Below are 13337 nucleotides of genomic sequence, written 5' to 3' on the forward strand. Positions count from 1 at the left end.
TAGTAATAAACAGGGTGATATTAATGTCAAAATATGATAATCTTCTAAAACACACTGTGGCCTGTTTGACCATCAACAGCCTTTTAAAAATCTACATAGTTCTGAACTTTTTTCCATTAAACACTGTATGAAACTCAAAAAAAATTGTAATGTGTGTGTGTATATATATATATATATATATATATATATATATATATATATATATATATACACACAACATTTTATAGTGTAGAAAAAAATGAAAGGAGAATAATGATATTTAGTGCGGACGCAAAGCAGATGTTTGGCAATTTTATATGCAATAAAACAATGATATAATTCCAATATATATCAACAAAATACAGCAAATAAATTTAGGTTAACATATTCAGACAAAACGAAACACAAAATTTCGAACAATTCATATAAATGTGCCCCTTTTCAAAATTTGCTGAAAAGTGGGAGCCATTGCACTTTGGATCATCGGAGGAATACAGCATTAATTAAAAGTTTCTGGAATCAGCAAAGACAACAATGAAACTTGTAAAAGCCTCATCCAGGGAAAGTATGCGATCTAAAGTCATAACGACCATAAAGATGCATTCCCTGAAGGATAAGAGGAATTATGGGAGAGACTTGTGTGCCTCCACCATTCTTATCTCAACATAAATAATGTATCTTAAAAGTTAATCATTAACATCTAAGCCATGAAACGTTCAGAAGCCATAAAAAGCATGTTTTTTGTCCTCCCGATCATTGCTTAAGGAACTTGAGAACTGTTGCCGAGTCGCTGCTTGTCGCCTGCTGTATTTTGGTGGAGTTGGCCGTGACATCACTGACAGATATGCCACGATAAATCAACAAGGCAAAGCAGCACAAATTACAGTCAATCTCTTGCATTCCTAAGCCCGTCTCTCTACATTTGTGTAAAGTTTCTATTAGGTAGATCTTGTTAAAAGTCTCTTTTTTTCCAGAATGCACTGGAGAGGTTTAGAAAAGGTAGTAAGTCTCAAATCACGCTTGGGACAGCGCACACCAGGAATTCTGTGGGGCGATGGACATCGGGGTGTATGTGTAGTCTTCATATTTGATGTCCACATGTCCTGAACTGGTACTGTCCAGCTGTGTCGATGCCTTATAAAGAACAAAGAGAGATATTGTTAGATGCCCAAACTGAGCTTAACAGTAGATGGGCTATTTTTAAAGCGACAGTTCGCCCAAAATTTAAGTTGAGTAAATCATGACAGAATTTCCATGTCGTTCCAATGCAAAGTGTTAGCGAATTTAAAAGTGAATGATGTTGTATTGGACTTGGAGAAAACAGCTGGAAAATTGTTCAAAATCTGTGTCCCATTTGAAGATAGAAAGTCATCACAGGTTTGGAACAAGAGTTCCAACTTTAAACAAACAAGGTTTCAAAAGGTTTCAAGATTTCATCATCCAAAGAACCTTTTGTCCAATGGAAAGGTTCAATGAAGGATAAAAGGTTCTTCATGAAACCTCTGATGCCAATAAACTTTATTTTTAGAGCGAATATGAACTCCGGAATCAATCATTTATCTATCCCATCTTTGATATTTGCCTTTCAGCGACGGTGACATTTACAAAGAAAGAATACAGTTCAGTCAATCACATGAGTACATACTTGTGCGACTGAGACAACTGTTTGGCCTGCGTACGGCGAAGCTGCGATATTGGGTTCGCTCTTGATTGTAGAGGCGTTCTCTGATGCAGGCAATGAAGTGGGAGACGCAGCGCCAGACACTGTTGACCCTGAAGACAAACAGAACAAAATGTGACTGACAGCCACAATAAAGGAACAGCACACTGGACAGGTTATTTTATAGGTTATAGCAAATGACAATTAATGGTGTCAAACATTGGCTGCCGTTTGTCCTGGTAAAACACACACACACCTCATGTCGACTAAATGCAGAGAAAAGTGCACTCTCTCTCTCTCTTTCACTCCCCTTTCCCTCCCTTTACTCTCTCGCTCACCCCATATTTCTCTCCACACATTCTCTGACTCACTCACTCCCACACTTCCATCCAAATCACTCATGTCTGCTTTCGTCTAAAAAATGAGCCTTTTTAAAAAAAAAAACATCGCTTTTAAAATGCTTTTCTCAACTCTTACCTGAGGATGCTTTGGTTTTGGGCATCTTTGGTTTGCGTTTTCTCGTCTGAATGCTTTCTTTCTTCATTGCTAATGGCCTTGGTATCTAAAACAAGAGGACAGTAGAAGCATTATAATTTAACTATGACCGATTATTCATTATGCAATCACTCAAGAGTTGGGGGTTTAGTTATAATGGCGGTTGAACTGGGTGAGAATATGGGTCTTGTTGTTGCAGTGGTAACTAGATTATATTTCCCTTTTTCTTGTGAGAGTCAGTTTGGCAGCGGTGAGTTTATAAAACACTAGTTTACTGATCAACTCCCCTTCCTTTCTTCAGTCTCATTCTCTTCCGATAAAACACACCTATGACCTCAGTATCACGTGGACTTCAGGTTTGCACACACATACCCGGGCTGACGTGCTCATACACACAGCATGCACCCTCCCAAATCGAGCTCTAGTAAGAAATATCAGTCTTGTGTGGCACAGTAATGCCGACTGAATCACACACTCACCCCGTGGAGCTTCATGTACAGTCCACAGGCGTTGCAGACGGGCTCTCCCTCTGCGTTTCTCCTCCACAGCGTGGTCGTACTGGTGTGACAGTTAGTGCAACACAGACCTGCTCGTCGTGACGTGCTTTGCTGCGGAGACAAACATACAGAATTTAAGGGAAGTGATAAATATGGCAGACTTTGATATAATTTTACAGAGCTGAAGAGAGGAACTGAGACAGGGGATGAAAGAAATAAAAAAATACCCCTCAAACAAAAGGGGAGATCAATGAAAAAACCTTGAATCACAAATGTGTTAAAAAAAAAAAAAACACATTTTGCACTGGCTTAGATATGTAAATGTATTATACAGCATTTATTTTCAATGCAAGCAACTATGGTCTTAAATAATAGAGAAAATGGATGGAGACTCTGTGACCAGGCCTGCAATATTCACTCCAAGCATCATTTTATCAATTCAAAGGGGGATTTTAAAGGTAGCTACACATCATTAATATTCTCCTAGAGAAAGAATGAAGCTTCTCAGCTGAAATTCAGCATAAAGTTTGGCGTTGTTTTGAGTTTTGCGCTGCTTGGGCTAAAAACAGTCCGACCCAAGGACAAGGTCATGAATGCAAAAATGAAAACAGAGAGGTAGAGACAAGTGAGAGAATTGTGTGTGAGAGAGTTATAAAGAGAATGTGTATGTGTGCATGAGAGAGAGAGAGAGAGAATGAGAGAAAGAGAGAGAGAGAGAGAGAATCCTGGGAAACAGGACAGCAGTGAAGGCTTTGCTGAATTTCTCTCTTTCAATGGCCTTCCCCAGTATACTGACCCTGAGATCAACCCACTGCCCTCTTAACATGAACATAAATAAGCAAAAATAATTTCATAAAAGTTTCAGCTAGGTATTTCCAAAAAAAAAAAAAAAAAAAAAAAAGGGAAAAAAATAAGGATATTTTACACTTTTCCTTCTAAGACTGAACTCTTTATTTGTCTTTAAAAAATAATAATAATTTAAAGTTTTTGCCAATGAGGAATAGGCCTACTTTAAATTAAAAATTATTTGTCTGGAAATTTAGAAGAAAATGTTGCTTCACGTTTTAACATCGAAATCAGATGCTTGAATTATATTATTTAATATGACTGTATAAATCATTATTTAATTGAATAAATGTTTATATCACGTCAAACCAAAGCAAGTCATTTTAAAGGGTCAGCAGGTAGAAATAAATGTTTAAATTTACACTCGGCACCTGCTGACTTTTTACAATGTTGCATTGGAAAAGTTCGTGTAAAACCTAAACAAACAAACAAAAAAAAAAAAAAAAAAAAAAAAAAAGAAAAAGAAAGAAAGAAGTTATTGACGATAATTAACAAATGGCTATTCACCAGGCGTTTCTGTGGTTTGATGAGGGGTCGATTGATGCCGTTCATCTTGTGGTAGAGGCCGCACGCGTTGCACAGGTAATGTCCGGTCCCGTCTCTCCTCCACAGCGGCGTCGAGATGGAGCCGCAGTTCACACACTCACGCCCTTCACCCGGCAGCTCTTCCAGCATGTCTGAAAGGACATACAGTTCGTTTTTAATTCATTTGCCAAGGTTTTGTTCTAGGTTCAGAGTGATTTATAAGAGGACAGTGTTCGTTAAAATCATTAAATACAACTCGAGACGAAATAATTGTTAAAGGGATCTATCAGTGATGGGATGTTTTCAAGATGTAGCCCAACTTGTCATTTTTGCTGTTTCTTCCTGTTTTATTTTTCTAAAAGGCCAAATATCAATCAACTTAAATGGACAAAATAATGAACGATGTATATTGATCAGAAATCATTTAGACGCTGCGTGTCTTTAAATATGCGCCGTTCCCACTTTAAATCGGTGACTTCCTATGTTCTGTCCCACAAACATTTATTTACGTGTTCCGCAATTTCCGACTAAATTTAAACATTTTAAAATATGTTCAAATTTAGGCGTAGCTATACCTTTCAAAAGTAATAGGGCTCACTCTAACATTTTATGTATTTGTAGTATATATGATTTGTTTATATAAAGGGAGTGTTCTAAAAAGTTTGCGCATATAAAACAAAATATAGTCTAATTCAAATAGGGAGAATGCTCAGATAGGCCTATAATTATTATTTTCATATATCCAATATGTTCACATTTGCTCAAATAAATTAAATTAAATAACTAAACTCTAGAAAAAGCCTAATGTGTTATACAAGTTGTTTTTCATATTTTGAAGCCCTGTAAAAACTCCACACTTTGGATTGATTCACCTATAGGGGAGGCCTGGTGTTTTCTGAGCATCAGCGGTATGGAATGTGACAAAACTCTAGACGGAATGAAGAATGGATTAATAAGAGAAAATCCAGGGTCACTGGAGTGTCTATTAGGGCGGCTGACGAGGCACGAGGGCCTCAGGCGAGAGGAATGTCAATGGGGCTCTTATCAGTGTTAAAGATCCAGGGGTCACCGATCAATCAAGATAATGACACGTGACGCTCTCCAACAATTTATTTCAAATAAGATGTGCGTATTAATAATCTTTCTAAAACTAGGCTATGTGTTGTCATTTAGCAGTTGAAAATGTCTGGGCTATCTAATATTGTTGAGTTTTTCCTGATGGACTGCTGTACTCTAAAATGCAGCTTTACTCAAGTTTAATAAACATTTGTCGTAGCAAAACAACAGAATACGCAACTGCTCAATATCAAACGCATGAGCCTTGTGTAAGCCCGAATAAATTCGCCCTCGGCTGTAGAGAGAAATGTGCTGTTTTATGGACTATCAAAGAAAATGTGTATCTGCCCGTAATGGTCTGTTTAGAAAAGTTTGATCAAGGTGACAGTAGCTTGGATAGTTCTCACAATTATGAGGTGTGCACGGGACCCTTTCATCAATCCACAAGTGGACAGACAAAAGCGGGGAATTAAATTAACATTTAAATGATTGCATTGCCCATTGAAATATGTGTATTATAGTGGAATAAGATCAAGTTTTGTTTTGATAAGGTTTTGTAATGTGCCTATGCACCCTAACCAAGCTGGTATTCGAGTGCCTTCTAACAACGATAGTCTAACATAAACACCAAGACAGCAATAAATAACCCTGAAAACCACTGCTATAAATTGTGAGATCACAGCATTAAACGAAACCCCCTCCATTCCAGCCATTTTTTTTGCCTGCTGACTAGAAAGATGGATTTTAAACTATTGCCAAATAGCGACCTAAATGTAATAACTAACTTTAAATAGGACATTTGTGCAAAAGGATAGAACAGAATCCTAAACGAAATTATTTTAGAAGCGCGTTAAAGTGATGCACTGTTTTGTTATTGTATATACACCAGAGAGAAACAATAACTATTGTGACGAATAATTTTACCTAAGCTGGACCTCCTTCCTGGTAGCGTTCCCTGGCGTCCCTGAAGACCGATCATGCCGCCATCGAAGGGCCCTGGCGTCCATGAGGTTGCCATCTCTGGGCTCATGTAGGCCGCATAGGGACTGGAGTACGAGCCACCGACGGAGCGCACCAGCGCACTTCCATATTGATCCGCCCGGCCGCTGTTACCCAACACCAGCGGATTCTGGTACGCGGCGTCCCTGCCGGTGCTGCTGCTTACAGGCGGGCTGTGCGAATAAGAGAAACCGGGAGGAGGATGAGGGCTGCCCGGGTTGAAAGAGGAATTCTCCGTGCCAGTCTGTGGCCAGCCGTGGTGACTGCCGAGCCCGTGGGCTTGATGCGTGGACTCACACGTCTGTAGGTAGGGCAGGGTCTGGAGCATGGCAGGGACACGGGTGGTGGGCACATACACAGGTGAGCTGGCGGACGGATGGATGTAGTTCCCGGAATCGTGTGCGTAGGGGGACGGGTTGGAAGATAAAGCCATCGAATACATAATGTAGACTATCCAATGACTAAGCTATCCTTTAAAGTTGTGAAATCTTAAAATTAGCACAAATTGCAGTGAAAGTCTCGGTAAAGTCCCCCCTAAAAAATCTCCAATGCAACGGTTCCGTGAGCAGCGGCCTCAGGAAGAGAAAATCGCTCCTAATAAAAAAACAAAAACAACAAATCGAATTATTTTCGCAGAATTAGATGGCCTAAGGTTTAGAAAAGAAGGAGAATAAAAATGACTTCAGTGAAACACATAGATACATTGTTATGGACTAACAGCATGCTATTCCAACGTTCGCAACAATGCTTTGAAAGTCGAATTTTATAAAGAATCATAAACTGTAGGAAAAACAAAATACATTGTCAAGATGGACAAATCGTTATAATTGTCATGATTTTTCGGTTATCTGTATCTTTAGATTTGTATTTAATATACTAAAATGTAATTAATTAGCCTACTGTCCATATCTTTACATAGGGATATAAATAATTATCAGCAGCAGTCTCAGATATCCTGGGAAAACTCTATACCAGACCATTTAATCATCTGTGGGGATCGAATCAATCCGCACTGTAATCTCTCTAACATCTATATTTTTATCATTGAAAACGCAGATTACATAAAAACGTTGATAGCTGTAAGGAAGGGGTTTATATAATTTCATCCAAGAGCTCTCGCTGTATTATCTCACCAGATAAGGAGAGTCAGTGATAAAGTCAGGAACCCTCTTTTCCAAGTGACTTGATTTAATATCGCCGTGGAAGTTCCCACTCTCTTCTTTCTTCTTGATTTTAGCCCAGAATCCAAACTTCAACGAGTCGGCGACACACAGAAAACTTGTAGCTGTCCTCTCCGCGTTTGGACGTGTCTCTGTGCCTTGTCTGTATCTGGAGATAGCTGCTGCTGCAGATAATGCCTAATATAACTGTTCTCTGATTTGCTCTCTACTTTACTGCGAGTTATTTGTAAGAGCAGAACCACGTGACGCGCTCCAAAGGTAGGACCCACGGAGGAGGAGAAGAACGAGGGATAAACTAGATGTTGTGTTGCGGAGGAGGGGTGTGCTCCTACCTGTACGATCTATATTTGCTGAGTCCACTGTATTTTAAACGATTGTGTTTTTAAGTCGATGAAAGTTAACTTTTAAAATACATCTAAAGCTGTAGGAAAATTGGTTTGATTGAAGCACCAAAGCAACTATGATCAGCAGAAAAATCACACATTATTCCACAGTTCTTTAAACTATTGTTTTAATGTTACTTGTTATAATTTTACTACTTTATTTTAAATAATTTAAATGAGTCTAAATACGTTTCAAACAATACCAAAGCAGTGGAGTAATACGCGTTTTTCTCGCGCTACTGTGCACGCTATGGATTTTGTTTGTACTTTCTTGTAAAATAAAAATGTTGCAGTAAAATAACCATAGCTGTCTGTGAGAGAACGTAAAGCTCAATTTTATGACCCGATAAATCTGGATGTGTTCTCTATAAAAGCTGTAGAGAGATAAGAGATACGAGCGACAGCTTATGACGAGACAACAATAATCACACTCATTATACTCAGTTGGAAATATTGTTATCTTAGCGGTATTGTTAGAGTTATCACCCCTCCCCCCTTTTCGGATAAAAATAGAGTTTTAAATATGTATGTAAATAAATAAATTTATAACACGTGCTAATGTAAAGATAACACTCAGTAATAAAATTTCAAATAAAAGTGCATCGATTAGCCAAAGCAATAATAAGGGATGATACAAAATTCCAAACGCACATTTTAGATTTATTTATACAAGGGTTGATTAACGAAAAGCTCTTCTGTGCAAATAAATTGGCTCAACAATATCAAATAGGGATTTCACTTCTCAGATAGGCCTATTCAAGTAGGCTTAACCAAATGTTTTAAATTTCTCTTAAATTTCAGAAAGGTGGTCGCCAATCAGTCTCCTCGACAGTCCGCTGATAATGAGATTAATAAGTGATGTTGCGACCTGTGAACTCATTGCTCGCGCCACAAACGCGTGGAGAGGACAATTGAGCACACACCCTGTCTGCAGTGAGGGAGCCAGCGACTGTTTGATCACTGGAGAACCTACACGGGTTAAACAAATCCCCCTTCACCTCTCAGGCGTTTCATTTGATCAGATCCGTCTTTACCTGAGAGTAAATCACCACAGAGGATTTTCAATTGAAGCCGTTTGGTTTTGTCAATAGATAGGCCTATAAATGATGTGGTCACAGGTTTGGTACATTAACCCAAACTTGAAATAAAAGTATATTGAAAGTATATGATTATTAATGTGTGGGAGCCTACCAGAATACACCGTTTTATTAACTGTTATCTTACGTTACATTATTATTATTATTATTATATTATTACCAGTTTATCACCTGGCATTGAAGTTATCCTAAACAGGTTTTGAAAGACAATCTCGTCTTGACAGACAACCAAAGCAAGAAATTTATGACGCAGAAAAGAACTGTAAATTCTGTTCTGCATGAACGGTCACGCGCAATGCCAAGTGTTTTAGTTGTGTGTGTTTGTTTGTGTGTTATTGCTGGGGGAAACGCACGCACACACACACAGAGAGAGAGAGAGAGAGAGAGAGAGAGAGAGAGAGAGAGAAATGCGGAGTGAAACCTCTGTTTTCTATGTGAAATGGTTATGCTTTTAAAGATGAACTTGCCTTGTTACAGAACGGCTTGATATATTTTATATGCAAATATTTTCTAAATAAATGTAAAGATGTGAGAAAAACGCAATCATAACTGGTTAATTGCAATTAACAGGTTGTGGTTAAACATAACGAACTACGAATCTTACAATAAATTAAACAAATTACGCTATATTTTATATTCTGGAACTCGTTTAAACACATAACCCAGCTTAGTATTATTATTAGCCTATTTAAATGACGTATATATGCTAACATTTGCTAAACAAAATAAACAAGTGTCTGAGTATACAACACTGTTTGTAAGTAATAATTCGATTGAATAGTTTTCTAAGATAAAGTATTGGCAGAGATGATACTGAATGACGTCAGACACAGGGAAACTCGCGTCATGAATCCATCACAGACTACTTCTATTAATTGAGTAATGATTATTAGCCTAACTGATTTAGCGTTTCATACATTTCACGACACCTTTCTGATTGCTTGAAACTTCTTCAGCTTTTGTCCATATTAAAACATTCCTACACGTCCAAGAATGAGATTCCAAGATGATCAGCCTTTCAGAATTGTTGCTGGTAGCCCATAAATAAGTATACAAATAAATCTTTTTTTTTTTTTTATCGAATTGAAAACAATGACATGTTTGCTACAAGATTCTTAAATCATGTTGTAAAAATCCTACAATTAAATAAATTTTAAATCCCCTGACGTCGTTTGTTTGTTTGTTTAGTATTTAGTCTAGTATTTATTGATTTATTGAACCTTTTTTGTTTGTTTGTTTGTTTGGGTCAGGAGAATGAGGGCAGTATTTAGAACTAAGAATGATAAACAAAATACGAAATTAACGGACAAAACTGATCACAATTTGAGGGAAACAATCTAAACTCATTGTAGAGGGGGGAAAGTCTGGGTACAATTCCAATGTTTATCTTCCAACAACAACAACAAAAAACCTAAATATTGTTACAGTTTTTATTAACATTTACTGTTGAATCAACAGTATTACTCTGTAGACAACTATAGTCAACATGATAATTTTCGTAAGCACTATTTACATAACCAGAGACTGACTGGAAGTTTGATGGACAGCTAATGAGGCTCGCGCGGAGAGGGCCTCACGAGGCACCTCATTCATAAGCGCGCGGTATCAGCCGTCCCCTCCTGAGAGACAGGCATTAAACCCAGCCTTAACCCCCAGCGTTTAGTAGCCGCTGAAACACTTAGGATGAACCTATTCCGAATCATGAAGGGGTCACCAGGAGATTAATAATGCTCAATGCGTCTTAACGACTGAGTCTGAGACTGAGACCACTCTCCCCGAATACTGCTCACGTGCTCATCTTACCTTGTTATTAAAGGAGCCACACGTCTAATAATGACGGTCGTTCTCGATAAACAGCGTCAAACTTCCTATTATATCGGCGTTAGCCTACGTCAAAGTGTCCAAAAAGAATAAAGATTCTACTTTTACTAAAGGGATATAAGGATAGGATATATTTAGGATATAATAGTTAGAAACGTTTAACGATTTCTCTTTCTCTTTTCATTTTTCACACCATCATGACATCTTCATTTCAACTTCATTTCCCTCACCTAACCTAACTAAATTCAAACAGGTTGAAAAAGTGTATGATCGAAGGCCCTCCCTTGATTTTATTTAAAGATGTAAGGCTGTTTTTACAGTGATACTTTGATGCAGTCGTTTGTTAAGAGCGCATTCCTTCAATGTAAACGGAATTTGAGTCTTCAGGTTTGGAAGCAGGCTGATAACTCAAGAATGCTAAGAGGTATTTACTGTCTATATATGGTACTTCTCGACTAATTTCACCTCCACTGGTACCTTACATTGTGTGTTTGCAGAGGAATTTATTTCTCCATCTGTGTCTGACTGCAATTTCCATCCATTTCCTGCATTGTTTTAATAATCAGGCTATAGCTTATTTCAACTACATATATAGTTGGTTTTCACACAATTATACAAATCCTTTTCTTATTATGTCCCTTTTTTGACTGTTTCTGTAATTCAATATTTATAAATATTTATCCACTCCCTATTTATGTATAGGTTTCTTATTTTTTATATATATTTATTATAATACATGGATACATTAAATCAATGCATGCTTTAAATATATATTTTTTTAAATATTGAAAAACAAAAGCATCATATTATTCTGTAGCCTATATTATTTCAGTCCTATATTATTTTTTTTAGGCTACCTTTTGTTTTCTTACTATTTGTGTTAGGTATAATCAAATTTCCATGACAGGAATTACATTTTTTTGCTTTTGTTGTTTCTGTAAACCACATTTTGTTTTACCTTTTTTTCCCCACTTCATAGTTATGTGTAGTTTACTAATTGTCATATATTTATTATTTACCAAAAAAAGAAATAATATATGAATTTAAAACAAATGTTTTAAATACTGAAAAAGTAAAGCTTTATATTAAACAAGAATATTCTGGATGTTATTTCAGGCCTATCTTATATATCTATTATTTTTGTCGTGGCATTTGTTTAATCAAACTTGCGTGACGTGCATGATTTTTTTCTTTCTGTAATTCATTTTATTTATTTATTTATTTATTTATTTTATCAAAGAATACAAAGATTAAATGAAATCTTGTCCTTGATCAGAATAAAACTGTGGTCAGTCTGTTGTGGTTTTTGTGGATAGTTCAGCTCATAACGAAAGACACTGCAGCCACTAATCAAAGTTTATGATGCAGTGTGTGGCTGTTATGACTCTGTGTGTGTGATAATGTAGTTTTAGTACAGAGATTATGAGGTTTTGGAGTAATGTCACGATGACTTGTATTAGAGATTATAAGATTATTCTGATTTCAGTTTGATGCTTCTTCATACAGTATTGTTCTTCTCCATCATGTTCTGATCGGGAGCCGATTGTTTTTTGATTATTAAAGCAATGGCTGTATGTAGCTGAAGTATGTGTAATATCACAGCCTGTGTGTGTGTGTGTGTGTGTGTGTGTTGTTTGGTCCAGTGCATGCGAGCTGGGGAATGCGGAGCTGGAGTCAGGCTAATCTGTGAGAGCAGAGAGACTGGCTCCTGTCTGCCTGTCTGCCAGGCCTCTATCTGTGCGTCTCAGTTCACACCCTCCCTCCGTATCACTGCAGTGCTGGAGCACAGCATGAGATTCAGCTGGCCTCCTCAGGGCCACGGACTACCAGTGTGCACACACACAAATCGAAATCATCTCTGCTATATACGGGGAAAAACATCCAACATACACTTCTGAGCTTTACATCATCTGTACCAATAGACATAATCGAACACATACACAAACAAATACACAACATGAACTTTACGTGACACGTATGCACACTAAGATGTGTATGTTCTGTCAGAAACATGTGGATTGAAGAGTTGATTCTGAATCAGTGCTATTCTTTTAATAATAAAATATATAATAATGATAATAAAATAATTATTATTTAATAATATTTATAATTATAATCAAATTAATTAAAAAATACACAAATGTAATTTAAAAATAATAGTATTTATGTACATTTTTAATCAATTTGATTTGAACATTTGAAATTGGAACCATTATTGCTGCACTACAATTAAAAAAAAGGTTCCGATTTATTTAATTATTCATTTATGAATGATTGATTGAATGAATGAATAAATGAATTAATGAATTAATTAAATTAATTAATACTTTTATTCAGCAAGTCCCTTGAAATTAATTCCAAAGTTACAGTAAAGACATTTATAATGAAAAATTTAATAGTCCTGAAAAAAAAAAAGATTTCTAATAATAATAATAATAATAATAAGCAAAATCAGACCTGATAATAATAATTATCATTGATAATAATATTGGAATAATTATTATTATTTGAGCATCAAATTATCAAATTATTTCTGAAGGAGCATGTGGCACTAAAGACTGGAGCAATGGCTGCTGAAAAAATCTGATTTGCCATCACAGAAAAAAAAGTTAAAATATATAATATTAGAAAATGGTTATTTTAAATTAATAATATTTCATATAATATAGTAACAATATTTCATAATATTACTATTTTGATGTATTTATAATCAACGTTTAATCACTTTTATCTTCTCTTTTTTTGTCTGCAAATTCACTTTAGGGATTTTTTATTTTAAATAAATTACATTTTAATGT

At 36.4% G+C, this 13337-nt stretch overlaps 1 protein-coding gene across 1 annotated transcript; it reads right to left on the reverse strand.

Annotated features, from left to right (window-relative positions):
* Positions 1–276: 276 nt before the first annotated feature.
* LOC128011782 (transcription factor GATA-5) lies at positions 277–7490 on the reverse strand. Its single transcript, XM_052594502.1, has 7 exons — positions 7191–7490; positions 5983–6651; positions 3985–4154; positions 2614–2742; positions 2117–2201; positions 1625–1752; positions 277–1113 (listed from the first exon to the last, which is right to left on the reverse strand). The coding sequence occupies exons 2-7, from the start codon at positions 6497–6499 to the stop codon at positions 994–996; spliced, it is 1149 nt and encodes a 382-aa protein (XP_052450462.1). The 5' UTR covers positions 6500–6651; positions 7191–7490; the 3' UTR covers positions 277–993.
* Positions 7491–13337: the final 5847 nt, after the last annotated feature.

The sequence above is a fragment of the Carassius gibelio genome, chromosome B23, assembly GCF_023724105.1.
Source record: "Carassius gibelio isolate Cgi1373 ecotype wild population from Czech Republic chromosome B23, carGib1.2-hapl.c, whole genome shotgun sequence".
Classification (NCBI taxonomy): Eukaryota; Metazoa; Chordata; class Actinopteri; order Cypriniformes; family Cyprinidae; genus Carassius; species Carassius gibelio.

Excerpts from the sequence above, each read along its gene's own strand:
- LOC128011782 (XM_052594502.1), bottom strand. The coding sequence starts at position 6,499 with ATGTATTCGATGGCTTTATCTTCCAACCCGTCCCCCTACGCACACGAT. Across the intron at positions 1,753-2,116 it reads CAAAACCAAAGCATCCTCAG|GGTCAACAGTGTCTGGCGCT; the intron begins GTAAGAGTTGAG and ends GTTTGTCTTCAG. Across the intron at positions 1,114-1,624 it reads CAGTTGTCTCAGTCGCACAA|GCATCGACACAGCTGGACAG; the intron begins GTATGTACTCAT and ends GTTCTTTATAAG.